General features: G+C 35.4%; 1 protein-coding gene across 12 annotated transcripts in view; it reads right to left on the bottom strand.

Moving 5' to 3' along the window:
* ARID1B (AT-rich interaction domain 1B) overlaps positions 1-25,962 on the bottom strand; it is a 557,650-nt gene that overhangs the window by 114,756 nt on the left and 416,932 nt on the right. For 8 of the 12 annotated variants that reach the window (XM_056818978.1, XM_056818984.1, XM_056818987.1 and 5 more), the window contains one exon: positions 11,293-11,536. In XM_056818978.1, the coding sequence (XP_056674956.1) occupies positions 11,293-11,536 (244 nt within the window). Of the gene's footprint in view, positions 1-10,277; positions 10,329-11,292; positions 11,537-25,962 lie in introns of all 12 variants that reach the window. The other 4 variants (XM_056818981.1, XM_056818980.1, XM_056818986.1 and 1 more) reach the window with 1 other exon arrangement.

The following is a 25,962-nucleotide window of genomic DNA, read 5'->3' as shown; positions in this document are numbered from 1 at the left end:
ATGTAGTTTGCAAGTACAAACTCCTATGTCACTTTCTGTTTGGAAGGGGGAATATCAACATTAACAAACCCTGGTTATATCATTTATAAACATGCAGATGTGGATTATTAAAGATTAATGCATTTTGGGATTGATGCCGGCATTCCGTTTGTCTCATGCCGAAACCAATTCTGTTCTTCATTAGTCAATGACAACCCACATCACCCTGTTGTGGAAGAGAAATCAAAGGTGCAAGTGTGGGAATTGAGAGGAAGGCATGAAACTGATGACTAAGAGACTTAACGGCTGTAATCAATCAACATATCATCATAATTTCACTTCACAGTTATTTGAGGACAAGGCAATAAATAGAACTCCTTCTGCAAAAGACACTGGTTCCCCCTACCCCCAAATCCTACACAGCATGTTTAGAAAATTTAGCAGGAGGCTGGACAAAGACTATAATGCAATCGATTGATAGGAATATCCTGAGCATAACAGGTTACCAGGTATTTTCTTTTGTGTTCTCTCTATTTCTAACAATGTAGCCAAATAAGTGGATTTCCTCTAGACTAAAATGAACTTCTTGGAGCTTTTGCAATATACTTTCATTTGAATTCTGCTTTCTCAGTGAAGAGACACAACAAATCAGGTCCATGCCAACAGTATCTAAACTGTGGAAGCATGCTGAGCTCACTCAAGACACTCTGCCAGTTCAACCTTACTGTAAGCTCCAAGCAGTGACAGGCCGTCCAACTCAAAAAATGAAAATAAACACCAAACAAGGTGTTTGAAAAGCTTTATTGCATCCCCTGCTGACAGCATCAAAAGTAACTGATAAGATGGTATTGACTGCTGGATATGCCACATACAACCATTAGTTACTGCTAATATTACTGAGCATGAAAAAAGGGAAAAACAATATATTTGTGACAGTGATGGGCAATTCTACGTGTGATTTCTGTTTATGTGCAAAATGCAGGGAAATAGGAAGAAATTAATGAAAAAGTGTTAAGTAAAACAACCTGGAAATTTAAATTCTATAAAATCTAAAGGAGGTAATGTGTTGAAGTGAAAATGAAAACAAAACAGAATTTAGAAGAAGAATATCTAGTTCCAGTTCAAGTTCTGGTACTTACTGATATATCATATCCCTGCAACCTTGTACAAGTGACAATTTCACTGGGTCTCACTTTCATTAATCTGTAAAATGGAGTTAATGTACTACCCACCTCACAGGGCTAAGATGATGAAATTGCTTTAAAGCAGAGGGTCTAATTCCTGCCTCCATAGCCCAGAATTAAACTAAACCTGGGAAATGATTATAAAAATATAAAGAGAGAAAATAATCTGTAGTTTTCTAAGTCAATATGCAGCCTCAGAGATTTGTATCTTCATCTGTGAGCAGAAAAGAGGAAAGGGCATAACCATTGCAATTCCCAGTATCTTTTCCAAGAAAACCACAAATGGGGTTACAAAGAGTCAGACATGAGTGAAATGACTGAACAACTAGAGCAACCCAAGGATGTTATGAGTATCAAATGAGATGATGCACCTCATAAATGTTGGCTAATACATATTCTAGCCAAAAATGGGACACTACTATTTCCTGACCTGTCTAAAGAGCAAGAACTGTTTTTTTTTTGTTTTTATGTTTATTTCTAGCATGTGACACAAGACATTAAGGATAATATTTATAATTATGTAGATAAGAGAACCTTTAGGGAAACACCGAGGAAAAAAATAATTTTTTAAATGCTTAAGGAAATCCTCTGATCTAAAGCCAGATGGAGAAGTAAAATAGTAATAACTCAGATTCTTAAGAGTATCAGCATTAAAACCACAATGTAATAGTGGTGTCAGCAATGTGGGCGACTACCCTTTAGGGGTACTGCTGAGATTATCATCAAGGATAATAAGTATCAATGAAAGATGCCTTGATTCTGAATTTGAACCCATAAAAAGGGGAAAGGTTCTGTACCTCATTACAAATCCATTAAATCTACTTAGTACTCCCATTTTTTTTCTTTTCCCAAGAGAAAGCATATTGTTAGAAAGCATCAGTTGGAAAGGATAAAAAATTACTCGAGTGAGGCATACAAGTAAATGTTTTACTTGTCAGGAAGGGAAATATAGTCTTCTCAGTATCTGTGTTTCATAAAACTGCTAAATTGCTTTTGTATAATACCACGGACTAAAAAACATGGTGACAGCCACTGCATTTGGTGCTGCGTGTATATGTTTTTATATTTTCTGTTCAGTTTGCCAATAACCAGCATGCATCATCCTTGCAACAAACTGATGAAGACTTTTGACCTCCAGCAGAGCCATGAGGCAAATTCTGATGGATGCCCTAAAGTAAGTTTTCCAGGAAGAGTTATCATGCTTGCCTTTCAGGTAAAATAAGTCCTAGGATCTAAAGCTACAATATTTTAAGATTCCACCAAAGTTACAGTGAAAATAAATATGTACAAGACTCATTTGTATGCAGAAACAGTCTCTCAAATTATATGTTTTTCTTTAAATTTTAAATAGTAGATAATTAGAAATAAGCAAAACAATAGTTTTATCTATACATTTATCTTTTTTTGTCAAATGATGCCTTCTCTAATGCGGAGGGTGGTGGAAAATGAGTTAACTGTGTATTTTAATGTAACAAATAAATTAATTTTAATTTCACCTATGAGGATTTCATTAGGCAGCAATGAATTAAAATCCTAGAACTAGGTGTCCTGCCGGCACTTGACTCAACATTTCCCATATCAACCTGACCATCTTTCCTTCAAAATTTGGTCTTTCTGCTGATTTCACCATTACTCTCCATGACTTTATCAATTACTATCTCCCTTGTTAAAAGCTTGCTGTCTATTATCTTTAACTCTACCTTTCCCTCAAATTTCTCCTTTAAGCAGCTGCCAAAGCTTGCCAGTTTAACCATGGCTACCATTAATTCTGACCTTCATTACTCTTTGCAAAGAACGCTGCCATAGTCTAAGCAATCTTCCCCTGTCTTGGCTCTCCCTACCACAAAGAATCCTCCATGCCATTGACAGATTAAATACTACTTCTCCACTCAAAGTTCTTTAATAACTGGCTTTTTATTTCCTAGTAAGGAAAGAAAGTTCGAATTTTGGAGAGGCATTTATGGCCCTAGAGAATCTGACCCAGCCTTATCTTTCCTTTCCCCTTCAACCATGCCACCAAATGTCCTGCTTTACTTCCTCTGTGCTCATGGTGTTCCCTATCCCTGGAAGTCTTCTCTTCTTCCAACATGTGGAAATCCTACCCATCTCTTCAAGCTTTACTTAAATGACATCATCTGGAGGGCAGTCTTGTGTAGTGGAATGACTATTTAGCTTTAAAAAGAAATAGTCATGCATTCAAATCCCATCTCTGAAACCTCTGTGAATATGGACAAGTTGCTTAAATTCTCTGAAAAATGGGAATAACACTTGACCAACTCACACCTTCCAAGGCGTTGAAGATTTCTAAACCTCAAAATTCTTTCATGCTCTGTGAGATAAACATGAGTTCAATTATTAATATGAAATCTTCCTTGATGCCCTCAATTAATAAAAATCTTATTCCCATTGACCTCACAAAACAGTCTGCCTATATCTATTTTATATGCTTTTTTTGGTCATTTTAATTCACATCCTGTCTTTCTGCTAGACAACAACCAACATGAAAAGTATATTGTTCCAATAACTAATTAATTCCTCTGCATATAGTAAGCAATGCCTATTGGTTGCATTGAGTTAAAAGGGGCCTTAGAAGTCAAAGAGCTCAATTTCTTACCCTATATTGAAATCCCTTCTAGAAAATCTTTTGACAGATGCTTATCTACACTCTAGTGGAAAATTTCCAATGACATTGGCAATTCAAGATAACTCATTTAATTTTTAGAAAATGTTCCTTTCTACTGAGTGGAAAGGTGCACCTCATTATTAAAGCTCTTCGTGTCCCTAGCTCCAACTTCCTTAAGTATACAAAACAAGCCTAATCTTTCACCTCTAAGAGGAGAGCCCTTCAAATACTTAAAAACAGTACTCATTTTTCCTTCTAAACATCGCCAAATTCTTCATTCATTTCTCATGATAAATTATGGCTTTCCTTCAAATTTGAGTTGCCTTCTGCTGGATGCACTCTAGTTCATCATTGTCTCTATTAAAATTTGGCTCCCAGAAGTATAAATGGCACATAAGTAGTAGTTTGGCAAGAGCAGAATATGATAACCTTTGTGGGCAAAACTCTCTATTAAGGAACACAGTTTTATCAATTAAAGAGGAGGCACAATTACTCATACTATGAATTCATAGAGGAATGTAGGCAATAGAGTAGGTAGAAAGAGAGACAGAAAAGTAAGAATAAAGTTAAAATTCGGCTGTAGGCACTTACTAGCTGTATGATCCTGGGTAAGTCATTTAAACTCAGTTTCCTCATCTTTTAAAAATAATAATAATAATAGCACCCACATTCCAGGGATCTTGTGAAAATTAAGGGAGATAATATTCCTAAAGCACTCTACTAATGTTAAATATTATGTTTAATATTAAATATGTTAAATACTAGTTATTATTATTATATTTAGATAGGAATAAATGAAAACTCCCATATCATTCTCACACAAATAACTTTTAGCTATGTATGGGATATCCATTTAGGGAGAATGGAAGCCTAAACATTAAAAAAATCTAGGTCTAGAAATGTCTTTTAAAAAAAGAACTGATTTGTAGCAATCATTCTTCATCTTATGAGCACTAACCTTGACAAATTAGACTAGGAACTATCATTTCCTATCACCTAAAAACCTTCCTGTTCACGCTGGCCTATGACTGACTCTTAACTGCTATTCATTTTTCTCTTTTCCATTAAGCATCTTTCCAGTGTCTGCTTGTCTGAATGTCAAATTAACCAAGAGAATTAGCTTTATGACCAGACTGCATTCCTGTTTGCATCTGTAGTTATTTCCATGTATTAACTTTTTCTTGGTAAGAAGAAAAAATTCACTTAAAAAAAAAAAACAGTAGTGTTGACTGAGCACTTGAATGGTAAAAGTTATGCTAACAAATTGGGATATAGCATCCTCCTCAGTTCATGTTTGTGGCATCCTAGATTTTCTTGTCTATCTGACAAACTTAGTGTATGGTAGTAACCAAGGGGGCCACCTTTGGCACAGTCATTATAGTAGGGGTAAGAAACTATGTTGTAAACAATATTTTAGTTTGAGAAAAGGGGAAGGAAGCTGAGATGTTTTAGAATTTCAGAGAATACAAAGATGGAATTTCAGTCCATGTAGGATATACACAGAGTGAAAGGAGAAACTTCCTTATGTAAGGATTGGATGAAGCAAAAAGACAGAATGAATGGATAATATCAGTACTTTTGGATTGGTCCCTGAAAGAGCAAGGGCTGAAAACAGTATTTCTCATTCCTCAGGGTTCCTACATTTAGTTCTTATTCTCTGTTCTTAAACAATCCTTTACCTTCTCTGATAGTTGTGTTTCCCAGCTATTAGGGGAAGTGGGGGAGTGCAGAAGGTAACACAGATGGAATGCAATGATCTTCCAAAAAAGGGGGAAAATCAAAAAGGAAAACATGTGAAACTTATAAAAATTCTGTTTTTTCTATGTTCTACTTTTGACAAATTGTGTTTTATGCACAACTATAAAGATATTATGTAAAGAAAGCACATTTGTCATGTAGGATTAAGTAATATAACAACGCACCTTCTGTGATGTCAGGGATCGGGTTGTTTTTGATTAGTCTTTTATGCTCAATCATTCTATTTAATGCATATATGGACAAAACAGGGACAAACATTTGGTAATAGTGATACATGTACTCTTTTTTTTGTGTGTGTGAGCAATGGTCATTAGAATCTTTTAGCTTCGGAATGCTTATTTTCATCTGAAACCTAATTTGATACTAATGCCAAATGCTATGGGGAATAAAAAGAAAACAAGGGAGTTAAATATTTGGGGGAGAATAAATTAATTTAGGGTCTATAAGGTCATTACTTTCAATCTCTAACATACCTGATGGATTATCAGGAATTATTTTAAATTCTCTGAAATTTTAAAAAAGAAAAATGGTGGGAAGACACTGATGGGTTAATATTTGCCTGGCCCATCAGCAATCTCCCACAGTACCTTCACCCTTCTTAATATTTAAACACTGTTGCTGCTTACATGGCACAGGAGAAAAAAGCTGACAAAAGCCTTTGGCCAATAAAACAAAAATAAAAAAAATTGTTGGCTTATTTACATTTTTGCTTTGTTAGTAAACTGGAATGGTTGGCGCAGGAGGCAAGACAAGTGAAATTAACATCCACTAAATCTTCTGGCAACAGCGGTGAATTTTGATGTGCTGTGTCAGCTTCTAGGAGGGTGATAGGTAGAGTGAGGCATGGGGTAAACCCACACCAAATAAAAGGCAGCATGGCTCCTGCTCCTAAACAAAAAACCATCAAAGAGATCTGGGCTACAACACGAGAAGGAGCAAAGAGTTAAGGAGGAAAAGAAATTAATTTCTTACAAAGAAACCAATGCTTGGCACCACGAGTTGCAGAAATGACTGCATTAGGCACAGGGACTGCTTCATTTAATTAAGCACATTTTCTTCTACTACAACTCTAGTAAGAAATGCTGGGAGTGGGAGGTGGGGAGGTGAAAAGCTGTGGCTTCCATCCCCACATGGAACTTCACCAATATGGAGGAGGAGGATTAAGAGAGTGTAGTGGGAAGAAAAAAAACAAAAAACAAATGAATGCAAGAATTCACCACCACATGGCACTGGGAAGCACATGCATTTCTGTTCTTAAATACATGTGTAAATTAAACAGTCAGAAGCAGATTTTTGTACCTCCCCCAACTATAGATGACTACAATGCTGGAACCCAGTAATGTGCAAACAAAGGCAGCTGATCCATGTGGCTACTTACCATAGAAAATCTCCATCCTGCTTTTCAAAAGGAATGCAGGAAGGAAATGCCCCACTGAGTTAGTGATATGCCAGTGCCAATGCTATGCAAGTGCATCATGGTTGCAATTCCCATGAAACTGGAAATGTTTGTCAGAAAGCAATATAGGAGGGCAAATTTGCAGTGGGTGGAGAAACAGTTTAAACAGACTCTGAACAGAATCAGCCATTTGGGATGCTTTATTGTAGGTGGTTTGTTTATCTACCTTTGTGGTGTTTCTCATTAGTTGTCAATTTTATTTACCCAGAGCAGAGATGGAGAAAATGATGGTTCTTTTCCAATAAACCCTGGGAAAGCAACACCTTTATTCAAACGGTCTTCCCAGCAAGAATCCCCTCCAATATTTTGGCTTTTCCTCATCACGGCTATCAGCTACATAACAGCTGCTCATTTTACAATGACTTGCTGGAGAGACAATGATTGAAAGAGCCAATCTGTGTCACATGGAGAGGCAGTAGCAAGATATAGCAGGAGGTAATGGGATAGAAGTGAGGTCAGGAAAAAACAAAACAAAACTGAAATCGAGGTGGGGGTGGATATACGTGTTAGGGACAGGGAACAGAAAGAAAGAAAGTGGAAAGAGAATAAAAGGGAAGAAACTATCCATATGCTGACTTATGAAGCTGCATCTTAAAAAAGATGCTCTCGAGATTATAATGTTCATTTTGTTGATGGAGAATCATGACCCTATAGTTTTTGGCTGTAACATGAAGATATAAGATATGAAAATTGGGGTGGGAGAAGAAAAACACCGATAAGTTAGTCTTTTAGGACTGATTTAAGAATTTCAGAGTGTAGGTTTCACTTTCATCCATTCTAACATGTAAGTTTGTTGGGAACTATCAGGAGAACTATCAGATAGAGAGTTAAAACACAGGGAATGTGAAGAACACAGAAAGAGAAACAGAAAAGGAATGAGGCCACTCTGATAAATGCGAAGAAATTAAGACTTACAGTGGGGCTGATAGCATCTAGGACTAGAGATTTTAACAGTCTAGGGAGGATCCGCGGGAGCCACTTATAGGAATCCAACAATTCCTCTGAAAGGGCTACAAGGGAGGGGTTGAAAGACTATCTGGTGACAATTAGGTGGCTCAGTGGATGGAGAGACAGGTTTAAACTGTCTAGCCTTATCCCACTTTTGTACTGATCCTAAGAAGGAAGGTAAGGGTTTAAAAAAAGAAAGAAGGAAAGATAGAAGGAAAGAAGGGAAGAAAGAAGAAAAGAAGGAAGGAAAGAAAGAAGGAAGGAAGGAAGAATATGAGATTGGTCCATGATAATTAGTATACCAGAGTCAGGGTTGGAGGTTGAACTCTATGGACTCCAGAATAGGCACTCTATCCACTATACCTCACTGATTCTCCATATTACCAATAATTATCAAAATGAATGAATATTTTTTAAAATAAATGGAAGGGGGCATTCTTGTATAGCTACAACTGTTTTAGGCTGATGGGCACTATATAACTTCAACTTCATTTTTAGTATTTAGGTAGTGGTAGGTTATTATAAATCTGAAATAACTAAGCACGGTCAATGAGCCAAGCATTTTCCCCCCAATATTTACAAATTTTGTTCTCTCTCTCCCTCTCATTGTGTGTGAAGACTCTTTTTTTTTCTTTTTCCTGTCTTAGTGTCAATTCTAAGACAGAAGACTAGTAGCAAGGACTAAGCAAGTGGGGTTAAGTGACCTGATCAGGTCACACAGCTAGGAAGTGTCTGAGGCCATATTGGGACTGAGCTCCTCCTGAAACTCCAGACCTGGTGCTCTATCCATTGTGTACCTAGCTGCTACATCATATTCTTTTATCGACAATTCCTATGTGAAATTTAACTGCTGAATTGTCTTGTTCTCATATTTCCAAGTTAGGAGAAAAATGAACTACACTGAAAATACATTAAATTTCTTTCACTTCTTTTGGACACAGCATATAGAGCAAGTTTTGATATTAAGAAGAAAAAAGAAAAGCTCTAAAGTATACATTAACTTACAATAAAAGTCCTCTGGTAGGTAAAACTATAATGTTTACTTGCCAAGAGCTGTCAATCTCGGAGTCCAAGATGCATTGGATTTTCTGTTTCTAAAAAATTCAATGATAGCTGAGCCCACTAACAAGGAGTTAAGAATTTACTTGAAACTCTTTATGCTTTTCATTGAAAAACATGAAATAAAGCACTTCCTACCTGACTTCCTACATTCACAAAATTTCAAATCAGGGCTTATGTTTGCCACAACACAGATGTCAAGCTTGGGAGGACATGTGTTGTGGAGAAATAAAGAATCCACAATGGCTTTGCATTTCAAAAGAACAAATTCAAAGACAAGTGAAATCTCTTAAAAGCAGCCAAAAGAGTGGCTGACTTTTCATACTGGTAGGGAAATAACCTTAGGAAAAGCAGCCTACTTTTCCAAGGGAGAGGCTTGACTGTCTGAAGGTTAGAGCCCAGTGTGATGGATTTTTTGGCCACAGGAACTCTGAAAGACCATATTCTGAGCTATGGCAGGAAAGGTGGCTGCTTGTATTGGTAATGTTTGGTTACTCATACTGAGGAAGTCACAGATAATGGAAATGCTGTTACTGTCTTTGAAATGGCATTGTCCAGGAAAGAAGATTTTCTATCAAATGATCATTTTTAGAATACTATCTCCAATCTTAAAAATAATAAGCACCAGGTTTCCTGATCCCAGCTACAGTTACAGCACTATAATAAAAGATGCTTACTTGACAGCATTATTAATGGACAGACTGTTCACTAATTATCTTCCTTTTTAAAAAAATCACTTGGAATTTAGGAACATTAACATTGTTGAGGCTCTTCCCATCTAGTATTTAGCTATGATAAAAACTCTATGCCAGATCCTTTGTCAAAAAATGTTCTTTGAGAACTCTTTTCCTAGTTTTCCAATCTGAATCAATAGCAATGAATGAAAACTATGGAAGGAATTTTTTAAAAGGGTTTTAAAAATATGTATTATATGGAGATATGTATAAAATGGTAAACAGCTATATCAACTGATTAGGGAACTTTTAGTTATGTACCTCAAGTTTCATTTAGGTTACTTCTCAATACATCTTAGCTTTTCAGTATTTTAATTTTTTTTTGGTGGAACATAAAATGATAAAAAATAAATATTCTATGAAACTTAGCCTCACCTTGATAGACACAATGGAGTAAAAAATGAACAAGTAAAATTGGATTATGGATTTGAATGCCATAGAAAGTTTTGCCATGTGTAATGTCCTTGCAATTACATCGTTATTACAGTAGCTACCAGTATAGAAATGTAATTATTAAAAACAATAAAGACTTTCACCTAGGCATTGGCAGCCATCAGTAGATTCATAAAGGAACCCAACTGCAAGTTCTGTAGAAGGAACAAAGCATGTTATATCATATACACCTATCAATGTAGGCAAGGCAATATATATAAAGAAAAATATATCTAATTTGTAACTGATAAAATGAATTATGCTAAAATGAGGCTATTACATTATATATGTGTGTATATAATATATATATATATATATATATATAGCATATCTAGTTATTTGTGTGCTATCTCAAATATTAGATGGTGAGCTTCATAAGGGCAGAGGGAACTTGTTTTTGGCCTGTTTTTGTATGGCCAGTGCATGGCAGAGATTAAGCTCTCATTAAATGTTTGTTGACTGATAAAAAAAAATGGTCCAAGTACCTAATAAAGAAAAATTAATTGTTAGGTATATTAAGATGACTAATAAAACAATTGCATTTCTAAGAAGCTGCATGAGACAGTAACAAGTGTAAGATGGGTAGACTACACATTAGAAAAAAGCTCTCAAATATACTGTGATGAATGTATTCACATGCTACTGTAAGCATGAACTTATAAAGTTTTAGAAAATAATACATCATGATGTACTGAGATAGAGTCATAAAAACAAACCCACTGGTTAACATTCTACTTGAGCAAAAGTTTAGTAAAATTTACTGATAACAAAAGCTCTGATTCAGTAGAAACACTGTAAAGATATATGTAAGGAGAAAGGAAGATTATTTGGCTTTGGCAGAGAGGTTAAAACAAACATGGAAACTGAGGAACATTAAAGAATAAAGTAATTTGACTCAATTACTGGGGAGGAGGAGGGACTTTGAATGACTATTAGTCATATTTTAGAGGTGGGGATTTATGGTATTTGGGTGACAATTCCTTTGTCAAGCCACCAGGACATTTTGGTCCCAAGACAGATTAGTGCAAAGTATTTCACTGATGGGAATCTAATTGTCTAAGTCATTAAGATCAGATCCAGCTTTGCTATCCAAGTGAAATCACAATAAATCAGTAATACCTGGAATACTCGCAGGAGAAATTGGGCCCGATCTTGACTGGTTGCTCCCGACAGGAGAGCCCACAGGGGAGGGTGATGGGCCCCCTGGTATACTGGAAAGATGGGGGGAAGCATGAGGAGAGAAGGGTGACTGTGCAGGGTTGCTCTGATCCCCTTGGCTGCTAGTAGAGCCTGATGCACTCACTGCTGAACTCAATGTTGCTTCTGTTCCTGTGGGCAGGTCATCAATTGAGCCAGATAAGTCCTGAGTAGAGGGGAAAAGAGAGAAAAAAATGTCTTAATGCAGTAAAATGCTGCTGGTTCAGTCCCTGGTCTAAGTTCACCTATAGAATTCATAGCTACTTCAGATTTTTATAATAGTAATCTTCCAAAGCATGGCTACTTTGTGAACTAAGAATATTAACAAGTCTCATGAGCTACATCAATAAGCATGTGGTTGTCTAACCATCCTTTACTGTAGGAATGAATGTTCCTTGTATATGTTGTATAATAAACCAGTTCAATTTCCAGACAGCACTACATGGTATTTGGTATCGTCATCTATGGTTACTGATTGGGTAGAGGGAATTCTTAATACTGATATAATGAAGGGTAGAATTGTGTTTAAAAACCATGGACTGGGAAAGCCATTATTTTATCATTACATCTTTTGAAGTTCAAAGTAAGAAGATAAAAAAGACAAATATATAGAAGTATATATTCATTATGTCATGTAATATACCTCTCTCTATATATATATGTATGTATATCTATATAAATAAATATAAATAACTAAAAATGTAAAATAGGCTTTGAGGTATCTGAACTTATCAAAATCCATGTGAGTCCTTCTATATAATCTATGTTCCAAACACAATGGCTACTTAATGATCTTTAAATGTGACATTAAACCTCCTGGTTTTGTGTTTGCACACACTCCTCCTGGGCTAAAGTACAATTGCTTCTTCCCCTCCATTTCTAGGGATATTCCTTTGAAATTCAGGGAGTACTGACTCATCCATGAGACATCATCTTATTCTCTTGAGTTAGTGTGGTGTACATGCATTAAAAATTTCTTACCAAAAAAAAAACCAGATGAATTGCTTTTGTAACGTCAAAATTGTATAATGGTAAATAGCACTAGAAAGAAGGATTTTCTATAACAAAGGTATTCCCAGATTTGGTATATGATTCATAGAAATAATATTTTTTAAATGTATGCAATAAAAATTCCAAATAACATGAATCAGACTGAACAACTATTTAGACTTTAGGTGGGAAAAGGGAGGAGAACAATGAATAGTTTTGTTTTTGTCATCAAATAGCAATCGTCCTTCAAAATATTCAAATTATTTGGCCAACTAAATCAAACTCATTTAAATTTTTAAGGCTATTCAACAAAATAAATCTAGAAGAAAATGATAGAGCGTATCTAAGTAAAATACCATCCACTTTCTCTACCATACAGGGTCAATAAGACTCCTTTTTATTTCCTAATTAACTACAGTAGAGACGAAGTATTAGTTCTGTTTTGTTTCTAGAACATATAGACAAGTAAAGTAACTATTTGTGATTCATTCATTGAAAGAAAAAAAAATCCATTACAACAAAACAATGATGTCCCAAGAGTTATTTCTAATGAGTTTTTACTTATATTTTATTTATGGACTTAATAGTATTAAGTACTTACAATATATAGCTCTGGAGAAATAAACCAGTCTTATTATGGCACATGAAGTATGTATTCAAGAGATTTTTAATATTCCAATTATTAAACGCTTGGCTGAGAGTTAAAATCTTGACTATTTGTGTTGTGGTTTTGGAATATCCCTGAGTACTCTCCTTGAAGGAAGATCTTTGAGTAATGACAAAGCTTTAATATTGTCTAGCTTAATTTTTTCATTAAAAGTGCCTATATTTGTGTGTTTGGTGTATAAATTATCAAATGCATTGAAATGCAATTTTTAGTTGGCACCAAACCAATAAGTAGATTTTAATTACAATACCGATAGGTAAATGTTACAAAAAGTTTTGCCAAGAACTCACATTTGTATAATTGTATGTCTCAGAAAACACTTTCCTCAATTAGTCAAAGTGCTTATTTTTCAAGAAACTTTCTTGGATCCTACCAATCCTCATTTAGTCCTTTTCTATTAGTATGAAGATAGGAATAAATGACTGAGAATGGAAATATAAATTCTTATAGTCATAGAAACTTCTATCCTCTGCTTCTAAGTTTTCCCCATACAGCCAAAACAGAATCCTTACAGGCCAAATTTTCAAATATTTTGGGGGTATCTGTTATGTATCTCTTATTTGTCAAAGTTAAAATATATGGAATTCCTTCAATAAATCTTTATTAGTGAGGATTCCTGCATTCTGAAGCTTGTCAATACTATACTTTACCCAAAATTAGATATGAAGAACTAGACATAGTAAAATAGATGTAGTCAAATAAAAATATGTAAAAGAATCAGATTAATTAAAAAATAGTAAAGGCAGGAATGGGAAAGAAAAAAGAAAAGTGAGTCAGGACTAACTAGTTAGGAGATTGGTCAAGGCAAACTAAATTGATAAAAACAAACTTGTATAATTGGTGCAAGTATTGGGGAAATTTCTGTTAAAGAATTGAGAGTGAGGGAGAGACTAGAAACTACCTGAATTGACAGGTAAAATAGTTTCTAGAAGAAAAGTATTGACCTGAAGTTCAAAAGGAGTAGATACATCCCAGAGAAAAAGAAAATCATTTCCCAAGGACTTATGTGGCTGAAAATGTTCAGATTTCCCTCTCTTCCTAAAAGGGAAAGAAATAAATAAGGGGGGAGAAAATAGACATGGAGAGAAAGGGGAAGGAAAACAAGGAGAAGCTAGATGCAAGTGTTTAAGGCATTTTAACAAAGCCAAGACAACTGAATAAGTGAAGTACAGTTATTCATCCAACTGTACATGTTTAAGCTCTGCAAATTGCCTTACCTGGTACATACAATGCGAAAATGATTGGTCAAAGAGTCAATTGACCTGCATTCTAGCATTGATTTTGACATTACCTAGTTTAACTAACGCTTTTTGGATCTCAGGTTTCCCAATTTGTGTGCAGGGACCACTTTGGCAGTAGTACAGGAATAAAGTTCTATCACAGACTTTGAATACCTAAAATTAACTATATACATCCAAGTGGAAGGGGACATTCCTGTGCTACATATCCTTGTTTCTCACTTCTCCATTAAAAATAATTAAAAACATAGGTTTTTTTCATTTCCAGATATTCATCTACTCTTCAGGGCACCCTTTCTTGGGACACAGAATACAAAATAATGAGCAAATGAGTAAAACGATTCAAAAAGTTAATCAAACCAAACTGAATCCTTCAGTTGTTTTCTACACATAGTCCTCCCACTTCTGCAAAAGAAGGAAAAGGGGTGTATCTTTTTGCCTCTTCTGCAGTATATGTTGTTGTTCTAATCAAACAATTTTCAGTTTTAGGTTCAATTTTTTGTTGTTGTTGTCCCCATTTCCATCATTCTAGTCCTTGTACAGATTGCTCTCCTGGTTCTACTTGCTTTACCTGGCATTAGTTCTTTTAAATCTTCTCAAATTTAGAAAAGTTTTTAAAAACTCACCATAGTACAGCAATACTACTATAAATTCTGAAGCCACTGCCAAATTCAGGTATTCTTTGACAGAGAATATGCCTGAGAATGGAAATGGAACAGGATACCCATGATAACTAGGAGGAAAAAAATCCTACTAACTGCACAGTATAGTTGACATGTCTCATTAAATCAAATCAGAACTAGAATCCTGGTTGTATACCTGCTTTCATTGCTTATGCCATAAACCTGTTTTAAAGTGAAACTGCCACTGATTAAAAAAAAAAAATCTTTGTGGTGGTTTAGTTGATAAAAATCTTCCAAAAACCAACATTGGCTATAGTATACTTATAGAGATACAAGACTATCTTGTATTAGGAAGAGTAATACTTTTCTAAGTAAAATAGAGGGCAATCTTTAGCAGACTCAAATAGTAACTACTGCTATGAATAACAAATGTAGCAGAAACTGGGAAGATTGAAAATATCACTCCTAGAAATAGTATCATATCAAACTTCCAAAATAAAACTGGGTGAATGAAATCAGTTTTTTTGAACTCATACAGATAAAGTGCATAGCAATTTCTATTCAGGCCATATTAGATACATGAATCTGCAGATATATAGTTGGTAAAATAACATATTTACTAAGGAAATTCAGTTTAACTGCAGTTTTGACCTATTCAGACTCTCAGAATTGCAAACAGATTTTTTTTGTGATACCATGTAGTATTTGGAGAATTTTATGAGCGCATGACATACTAGAATGATTTTATTTTATTTCAACAGTGAAGTCAAATGCTTGGGATCATCATGACAAAACCAAAGCCAATTGATTGGTTGAATGTGAATACTTGTTCACTTACACTGGTGTGTTTAAGGGCAGATAAGACAAGTTCATTTTTTTCCTCCTCAGTAGGCTGCATTCTAACTTCTCATTTTGCTAATCCCCTAAGGGAAGACAATGACTGACAGGTCCCAGATATTTCTTGAAGCACATGCCTTTAAGGGATTCCACACTAACTCGATGTAACTCATTCATAAAAGTACAAGGGCATACATGGTCACATGTGTCACTGTTCTACTTGGAGAACTGAGCCCAGCTGCCTTGTTCTTCCGCTTAAGGGTAGATCCAGTGGAGACAGGAAAGGAGGAGACAATAATGACAGGACACCATATATTAGATGAAGCTTTTATGGCACTTCATAGTACCTCTAGAATGGTGTGATTGTATTTTTGGGATTATATTCCATCACTACTTATATATCCAGATAGAAAAACGTACATTTTTAATGCAATTTATTGTTTCCTTGTTTTCTTTTTTAACTAGTTAAGAAATTAAGCAGGCTACCATCAATATGCTTAAACTGGAGCCCAATGCTTGTGATTGTACTCTGATATCAAGAGATTCAAAAATGTAAATAATAGGACAAATAGATTTAATTGGATATTTTCAAGTTTTATTTAAGAATTAAAGTCTTAGGAAAAAATATAAATAACTACTGATTAAGAACCCACAAAAATATCAAAAAATATCTTTAAACACAAAACTGTTCCTCTCAATCTTTATTTAGTAAAACATGGTTTCAACCATTTGATTTTTCAACTCCAAGTACTTTTTTTGTTTGTTTGTTCTCTGGGTTGCCTGGGTTTTGTTCCAACTTTTGAAATGTACAGAAAATTAAAAACAAACAAACAAAAACTTTTTGTTTTTTTTTTTTACTAAAAAACAAAAACAAAAACCAACAAACCAACAAACCAAACAGCCCTTACCTTCTTTCTGAGAATCAATCTTAAGTATTGGTTCCAAGGCAGAAGATCAGTAAAGGCTAGGCAATGGGGATTAAGTGACTTGCTCAGGGTCACATAGCTAGGAAGTGTATCAGGCTAAATTTGAATCTAGTTTCTCTGGACTCCAGGCCTTGCACTCTATCCATTGAGCCACCTAGCTTCCACTAAGCCTTTGCTTTTAAAAATAAAAGTGTGCATTCTTCTATAACATACCTCCCTCCATAATATTAAAAATCCCTTTTCTGCCCAACATTAAAATCCTATGTCATATTATGAAAAGGAAAGGAGGAGAGAAGATGGAAATGAGGATAAGGAGATAGTCTATTAAGCAGCAAAACTATCAAAAACATTTCTGTGATTCAACAAGCTACTTGAAGAAAATACCAAGAGAAGAATATAAAAACAGTGGCCTTCATACTGTTCACATGTCATCAGCATTTCAATGCTCACTGTCTCGGAGTAACAGAACAGTAATAAAGAAAGATATGATTTCTCCATTCCAGTTATACACACACATAACTTTTATATGTAAATTATACAGATAGATTCACACTCTTTAGGGTATCCATATGCATAGCTATTTAAAAATGTGTTAATAAGAGAATTTCAACAGTAGTTTAAGCATTCAGCCTAGTTAACAAAGAAGCAGTGTAACTAATACTACTCTAGAGGACAATTTAGTCAGCAGGGCACCAACCCTATTCTTTTATAAGGACTATCAGATCTATGATGCCTGGAAAGAACAGAGAGACCTTACTGAATCTCATTCAAACCAAGGCACCTTCAAGCTACAGTGCTTCCATTTATCTTGCTGGAAAGTTGGCAGGTAAGGTAATTGCAGGGAGGACTCCTTTTAAGGGGCTGAAGTCCCCATGTCCCAAGGCATTCCTTAAATCCTTCCTTTTCTTGATGGGTTGATTGCTAAGATACTGATTCTATGGACTCGAGTATAACAAAAATCACAATTTTGCCCTAGTGGTTTGTTTTTTATGAAAGAATCTTGCTGCTCCTCATGAAATATTTTTAAAATTTGTTACATGCCAGATAACACTAAGCATTTTCTACTCATCATATAAAATATTCTGTTATTCAATGACACTTTACTTATTATCTTAAAAAAAAAACCCTGACATTTTATGAATTTTGTCTCATATAAAATAAAATTATACCAAATCTTTTTCTGTGTTTAGATTTATGTCTCCAGGTAAATGCATATCTTTGACCACCTTCCCATTACCCTTTGCCCACAAGAGACCTTTATTCTTGTTCATGCGACAAGTACAAGAGATCTCATCGTACTTAGGATTCTGTTCTGCCTTCCTGGTGGTAGACTATTATCAGACGTCAACAAGAGACATTTCTGAATTGGCACATGCTTGTACTTAGTCGGCAAAGGGATCTATGGAAAGTAAGTTATGTGGTAGATAAAGGAAAGCCCAGAAAAATTTTTTATTCCTCAGAGAATATATATGGCTTAAAAATATTGACTACTTTATAGCCATATATAACAATCTATTTCTTGAATATTTCACTTTGATGTATTGAGAATCATGTCAAACCTACATCTGGTATGGTGGTACCCAATTTATCACTAGGTAGATTTCTGAAAATCAATTTAATTAATTGATAAACAATTATTAAAAATATATGCCAACCATTGTGCTAACACATGGGGATACAAAAGAAAGGCAAAAGACAGTACCTGCTCTCAAGGAACCTACAATCTCATGGGAGAGAGATAACACACAAATATATTGGTGCATAGTGTCCTCTCCTACCAGTAATGGGGAATGTAGAGAAAAGGGGTCAGGGAGAAAGATATTAAGTTGTGTTTCAGATATGCTTAGCTTCAGGTGCTTCCTAGACCTCCAGGTTGAGATACCCGAAAGGAGCTGGAAATGTGAGACTGGAGGTCCTTACACATCAGGTAAGGCAGATCTGAGAATCATCAGCATGGGATGAGGGAGGGAGGATCCAGGACAGAACCCTAATAAGGACATTGAGGAATAGGGGGCATGTTCTAGATAAGGAAGCTGAAAAGGAGTAGTCAGATAAATAGAAGTAGGAAAGGGGTTTTAAACACCTAGAAGACAATATTAAGAAAGAGAAGATGGTTAATCATGTCAAAGATGGCAGGAGAAGTAAAGGAGAATGAGGACTAAGAAAGGTCACTGGATTTGGCTGATGTGTGAGGGGTCAAGAAGAGCATGGAAAGAGAGAAAGAAGAGGAATCGGTCAGAGACGGCCTTTTTGAGGATTTTAGCTATGAAGGGGAGGAAATACAGAACAATAGTTAGTGAGGATGGAAGGATGGAGTGAAGATTTATCCAGGATGGAGGAGACATGGGAATGATTATAGGTAGGAGGGAAGGAACCAGGCTCTCAGGACCACTCAAATTAATGTTCTTCTTAATTGATTTCCTTAACTGAAATCTTTGTCCATTCAAAACCAATATTCACACACAGTTCCCAAGAGATATTCTTAAAAAATATCTGCCATATCACTCCTCAGCTGAATAAACTCTAGTTACTTCCTATTATGTCTAGTCTCAAATGTAAACTTCTTTGTTCAGAAATAAGACCCACACTGGTTCTAATCTACCTTTGCAGATTAATTATACTTTATTTCTGTAGGTGCTGGTTTTTTAGCTATTCTTCACAAATTTCCAAATCTCCTATTCTTGACTCATATCGGAGACAATCTATCACTTCCTTTTCTTTAAGGCTCAGATCAAATATTGCCTTATAGACAAGCCTATTCTCAATTCCTCCACCTTCTGGATCTTCCCCACCAAAATTACAAAATGCATGAGTGTGTTGGCTTCCAATATAAAATGCAAACTCTTTGAAGGCAGGAATGATTTCATTTTAATCTTTGTATCTTCAATAGATAGTACAAAGCCTGGTATATGTTAGATATTTGATAAGTACATACTGATTGATATTTTCATTAATGGTTAGACTGATATATATAACATACAAAGAAAAAATTCACAATAGCTATTTTTCTTCAATATTTATAAGGATTTTGGGAATCCGGGGATCTGGGTATAAATACCAGTCTGCCACTAATTAGTAACCTTGGACAAGTCATTTAGGACCAAAGAATTTCAAAACTGGAAGGGATATTAGAGTCTTCTAGTACCTATCTTCACTTAGAAGACAAGAAAACTGAGTCCCAAAGAGGGGGCAATAACTTGCCCACAGAGAATATAAATTCTCTGAACTTTAGTTTTCTGGTATCTTAAATGAGGGAGAGGGGCTTTAGTAACCTGAAGATATCATCTGGGTTCTAACATGCTAGGAGGTATATTGAGGGCAGACAAATGAAAAGCTTACGAGCATGCCCTCAAATTAAGAGAGAAAATTTATGAAAAATTTCCAAGTTACACTCATCTCAATCTTTAATTAAACATGACACATATCTATTTATTTTTATAAATCTATGAAAAGCGATAAGGCATAGTGATAGAGGGTCAGTGCTGGAATTAACACATTTTGGGTTCAATTTTGTGCTCAGAACATAGTAATTTTTATGTCTGTAGGCAATTCATACCAATTCTGTGCTTTAGGCTAGTTTTTTACTATAAGTTACAATGTTTTGCTGATGCCAAACAGTGAAGGAATTTTCTACAATGGGGGGAAAAAAAGAGGACATTTTGGGGAAAAAAAAGGTATGGAATCCAAAAAAGGAGAAAATGACTGGAAGACAAGGGTGATCCATGTTAAAATACATTCAACAAAAGTGGCTGGGTTTTTAGAGGAGGATAGCTAGGGAGGGGAAAAACTAAGGAATCCCAAAAAAATTAAATTAAAAATTCAGGAAGGTTGGGTCAAGATATTTTTGGTCAAGCATGCTATTATGTATGCAGATTAGAATTTCATAGTAGTCTCCATAAGCCAATGTAGCTTTTCATTTTTCCCATTTCCTCTCAGGAAGTTAAAAATTCTATAAAAGATCCAAGTCCTGCCTTGTCCCTTCCTGGCCCCTTCCCACACCCACAACTCTTAAACAGAGTGGCTTTCATGTCAGTAGCTTTGGGATTCCCTTTGCTATATTTATAAAGTAAAGTGGGGCACTGACAGCTAAGTTTGTTTGCTTTTCTGGTTCATTTGAAAGTCAGATTTTTGTAGGTCAAATATACTATACATTAGGCCATTAGGTAGTATAGCCCTTCAAATGCTAACCATTAAAGATTCATATTTAATTTTTTTATTCATTCCTCATGGGCCGTGAACCACACTGAAAAAGTTCACATTTACACTAGATTTAAAAATATATTTGTATATGATTTTCTAAACATTGGTATTTTAGTAAGCCATTCAATGTTTTTATTTTATGCTAAACGTTATGCCATGGAATATCATGTGTTCCAGAAAAGTAAAACTATGGGTCACCCAAGGCATCTGAAGAGGAACATGGTGGGCACATTTTCTCAACTATTAGAATAGAGTCTTAAAGGTAGGGACTATTTTTGTTATATACTCAGTACTTATGGCAGTACCTGAAACATAGGATATATTTGTTTATTAATGTTGGGAGGGCCTATAATATGGATTCCTCACATGCAAATATTTGGGAGAATACATGAACAATAGTCATACATGATGAAGTGTGTAATGTTTATTGCTGGAGGGAGCCCACTTAGATATCAAAGTGCACACTAAATATTAAAAAATATATTTATCTATTGCTATACCTTTAACTTAACCAAGATGATTCAATTACTGCCATAATGTTTTCTTTATTGCTGAGATTTTACTGATTACTAAGGTAGCCCTGCTCAATTGAACTATATAGAAATACACAAGGTTAGAGATGGAAGGGCTCTTGATGAAACTGCAGTAGAGGAAGCCTCTGAGGATCCTTTTAGGAATCTTGACAGTCAAAACGTTTCATAATAGTATTAAGAGGTTATTTTCAAATTAAAATGCTTCTTTTTCCAAATATATCTGAATGAGATTGAATTTTGTTCATATGCTTGAGCTAGAACAACAAATCACAACAGAGTGAATGCAGAAGTAGAAGAGAATCCTACTGTTTTCTATTAAGTCTGAATTTAGAGATTTACAAAGACCCCCCCCCCAAAAAAATCACTCTTTTCATGGTAGAAGGGAATATAGCTATTTTTATAAAAATATTATTTAATGGGATCATGCTTCTTAAATAAACATTTAAAAATCCATCAGATTTGATTTCTAATGTGGTAAAAAAAATCAATAGATACAAGGCACATAAAAACTAAAGACCATCAATAATTTTTTGCAAATATAAGGGTTCTGAGACCTAAAAGTTTAGGAACTGCTGCTCTATTGTAACTCCTAATTTTATAGATGAAGAAAATAAGATACAATAAAGACCTCCAAGAGATTAAGAGATCTGTCCAAAGATGCACAGATGGTTGTATATGTGTAGAAGTTACATCCCATATGATTTGGGGTTCAGAGATCATTTCATCATCACAGGAAACTGTCAATGTGGAAATCATCCCCATAAAAATGCAGATTGGCAGTTCCCCTATAATTTATAACATCAAGTTACCTGAGTCACGAGTAGGTTATAGGTTAAGTGATTTGTCCAGGTCACACAGCTGATAATAGTAGGTATCAGAAGCTCATTCTGAAGAGTATATATAATAAACATTTATTTTTTATCATTTAGTGGTTTTTAAAGATTGTTGAACTCTTCATGATTCAATTTGGGGTTTTCTTGGCAGAAATATCGGAGTAGTTTGCCGTTTCCTTCTCCAGCTCATTTTACAAATAAGGAAACTGAGGCAATCAGTTAAGAGACTCACCAAGAGGCACAACACAGCAAGTAAATGCCTGAGGTCACATCTGAACTTAGATTTGGCTACTGCCAGGCCTGGGATTCCATCCACTGCACCATCTTCTCAGTAACAGTTTGTGGTGAATATATAACATGTATTATATGTATACCTAAAAAACTAACAGGTAATATTCTCAATAGCAATGGCTTAGTCCACCACCACCCTCTTCCTTTTAGACCATGAAGGGAATAGTCAAATCCAAGAGTCTAGGGAATAGTGAAATTTAATAAACATAAGTGAAGAGGTAAGAACATCTGCTGCCCACTAAAGACCACAGGACCTTTTTATCTGACCTGTAACTGAAACCTACCGTATCTATGTTCTTCCCCCATTGAAATGTGAGTGGGAAAGCAGAGACTTGTTTTACTTTTCTAATTGCATCCCCAACAATTATTTAAGTTTTGCACTAGTAAACACAGTGCTTCGTTCATCCGTTTATCCATCCATCCATCCATCCATCCATCCATCCATCCATCCATCCATCCATCCATCCATCCATCCATTCCCTACTGGTAGTGGACAGAGGATCAGGAGATGGGGGAAGGAAATAAGTTGATGTTTTACAAATGTCAACTCCATGTATGAAACAATAAATACTAATGACCCATATGCTTTCAAAGTAAATTGACAAACTAACAAGAATTGTAAACAGCTAAGATTTAGAGTTTGTCTGGTGATTCAATTTTTTTTTTTAAACAATGAAGGAGAACCATTAATCTTTGGAACAGAAAAACAATAGAACACTTCTTGTATCTCTCAGGGTACAAACTTTACTATTTATCTCTGAAATGCAATGCTTAGCACGTAGGAATTCAGGAAATAAAATTTAAAAACAAAAAGGCAGGAACCCTTAGGAGTCATTCATTTTTTCAGGGCTATAGCAATGAAATACGTTCAGCCAGTAAGTCCTGTAGCAACAGCCAATAAATTAGCATCCTTAAAAAAATAAAAAATAAAAATGGCAAAGAACACCCCCCCAACCCGCCATACAATTTGTACCAAGTCCACTGGGAAGGAAACAAAAGTTGTATTTGTATGAGGACCATACTTAAACTTAGTTGTTTTGACATTTTATTTTTCTGCTCACATTTCCTCAATATTATGTACACACTTAAGCTCTTTTTCTCTCACTCACCATCTATCGTATGCATCTCTTCCTCTCCACTCACACAGCCACCACTGAGGCATAGACCCTTATCATTTCACACTTGGACTATTGAAATAGTTTTCTGATTGGTCTCCCTGTTTCAAATCTCTCCTCACTCAAATATATCCTCTGCATAGTATTCAAATGGATTTTCTTTTAAAGCCCAGGACTGACTATGTCACACCTCACCCCATCATTCCTACTTAATAAACTCCAGGGACTTCCTATTAGTTCCAGGAAAAGACATAAAATCTTGTGTGGATTTTAGAACCCTTTACAACCTGTTCCCTTCTTGTCCTTCCAACTTTCCAAGTTGCCCTCCCTGAATACTATGATCCAGGGACCCTGGGCTGCCTGCAATTCCTCACACATGATATTCCAAACCTACCTCGATGCTGTGGCTGTTCACCACATCTGGAATCTCTCTGCCTCTTATTTTTCAGGCTTCCTTTAGACAGTTTAAATTATACCGTCTGTAGGAGGTTTTTCCTGGTTATCCCATGCCCTTGCTTTTTATACCTTCTCTAGAATATTATCTTATATCTACACTGCATATATCTTTTATGTAGTTATTTGAATATAGTCCCTCCCATTAAAAAATGAGCTACTTGAGCTCTGAGATTGTGCTTTGGCTTTTGTGGTAATTGTTATCACCAGCACTTGACATAGTACCTGATACAGTAAGGAATTAATAAATGTTTTCGGGTGAATAGGAACAGGGTAATAGGAATTATTTCCAGTATATAAGAAGCTTTACAATCCAGCAATGATTTCGGTATAAGATATCTGCTTTGATTTGGTGGTACTCTTCTGACTCAAGATATACATTTCAATAATGACACGATAGAGTTAATCTGAGAAGAATTTTGGTTTTTAAAAAAAGAAACCAAAAAATCTAGTGCTTTAAATTTGACTTGTCAAACAATTCACTTATCAATAACAATTTCTCAACGTAGCTATGTTTGACAAAAGTGGTTAATAAAAGCATTATTTTATTACTAGGGCTTTAATATTCTTTTTTTGGATGAATATTATTTAGCAGATTTATTAAAGAGTTCTTATAGAAATACAGAGAAATTAATGTATTAATTTGGGGCCCTGGAACTTCCTCCCACCAAAAACCCTTATCTTCTGTCTTAGAATGGATACCAAGTATTGGTTTCAAGGCAAAAGAGTGGTAAAGGCTGGGCAACTGGAGTTAAATCACTTGCTCAGGATCACATAGGAAGAGTCTGAGGCCACACTTGAACCCAGAACTTCCCCTCTCCAGGCCTGACTCTTTATCTCCTGAGACACCTGGCTGCCCCTGGAATATGCTTTCTTAAAAATATAGCCAGGCTGGCATAAAAGATTATAGGTTGACTTGGAATTACATTGAAAAGTTCTTAATAAGAACATACAAGATGCTTATTCTCAGGAAGGAATAAAAAAAACCTCACAAAGTTTTTCTACAACTACTATCCTCAAAGGGCTTATAATTTAGTAGGATGCTAAAACATCAACATAATGTGAGCTATGATACATAATTTTACATAGTAATACTATGACTAATACTACTAATACACACATATATATGCTTATATATGAAATAGTAGAGTTTTATATGCAAATTGACCCAAAAAGTCTCAGTGAGGGTTTAAACTATTAATATGCCATATGAAAATGGAGAAAAAGTCATTATCAACCTGGTATTTGAAATAACAATTATAAAGTGAATTTCATATATCAAATTCCTACTTTTCCTGACTTTTATTATACAATTATAGACTCATTTCTGGTAAAGAAAAAACACCAATGAATGAACACTTTTAGGTAATAATGGGTCAAAATCTCATTTGTCTCTATGACAAAATGATCGTGTTAATCACTGAGTAGCAACAAACAGGCTAGAGATGGGATATTTAACAAGTTGCATGGGGAAAAATACAACTACCACTTCTTAAAGTCTCTCTACTTGGGGCAGCTAGGTAAACAGCTAAACAGCTAAGTCCAGAATCAGGAGATCCTGAGTTCAAATGTCCCCAGACACTCTTCTTTAAAAAACAAAAACCCTTACCTTCCTTCTTGGAATCAATATAGCTTATTGGTTCCAAGGCAGAAGAGTGGTAAGGGTTAGGTAATGGGGGTCAAGTGACTTGCCCAGGGTCACACAGCTAGGAAGTGTCTGAGGCCAGGTTTGGACCCAGAACCTCCTGTCTCTAGGCCTGGCTCTCAGTCCAATGAGCCACCCAGGTGCCCCCTCCAGACACTTCTTAGCTGTGTCATCTTGGGCAACTGCCTAGTTCTTACCACTCTTCTGCCTTGGAATTGATACTTAGTATTGAAGATACGGG

This window comes from Monodelphis domestica, chromosome 2, assembly GCF_027887165.1.
Source record: "Monodelphis domestica isolate mMonDom1 chromosome 2, mMonDom1.pri, whole genome shotgun sequence".
Lineage (NCBI taxonomy): Eukaryota > Metazoa > Chordata > Mammalia > Didelphimorphia > Didelphidae > Monodelphis > Monodelphis domestica.
The sequence above is the reverse complement of the archived record's forward strand: the minus strand, read 5'-3'. Positions and strand labels throughout refer to the sequence as shown.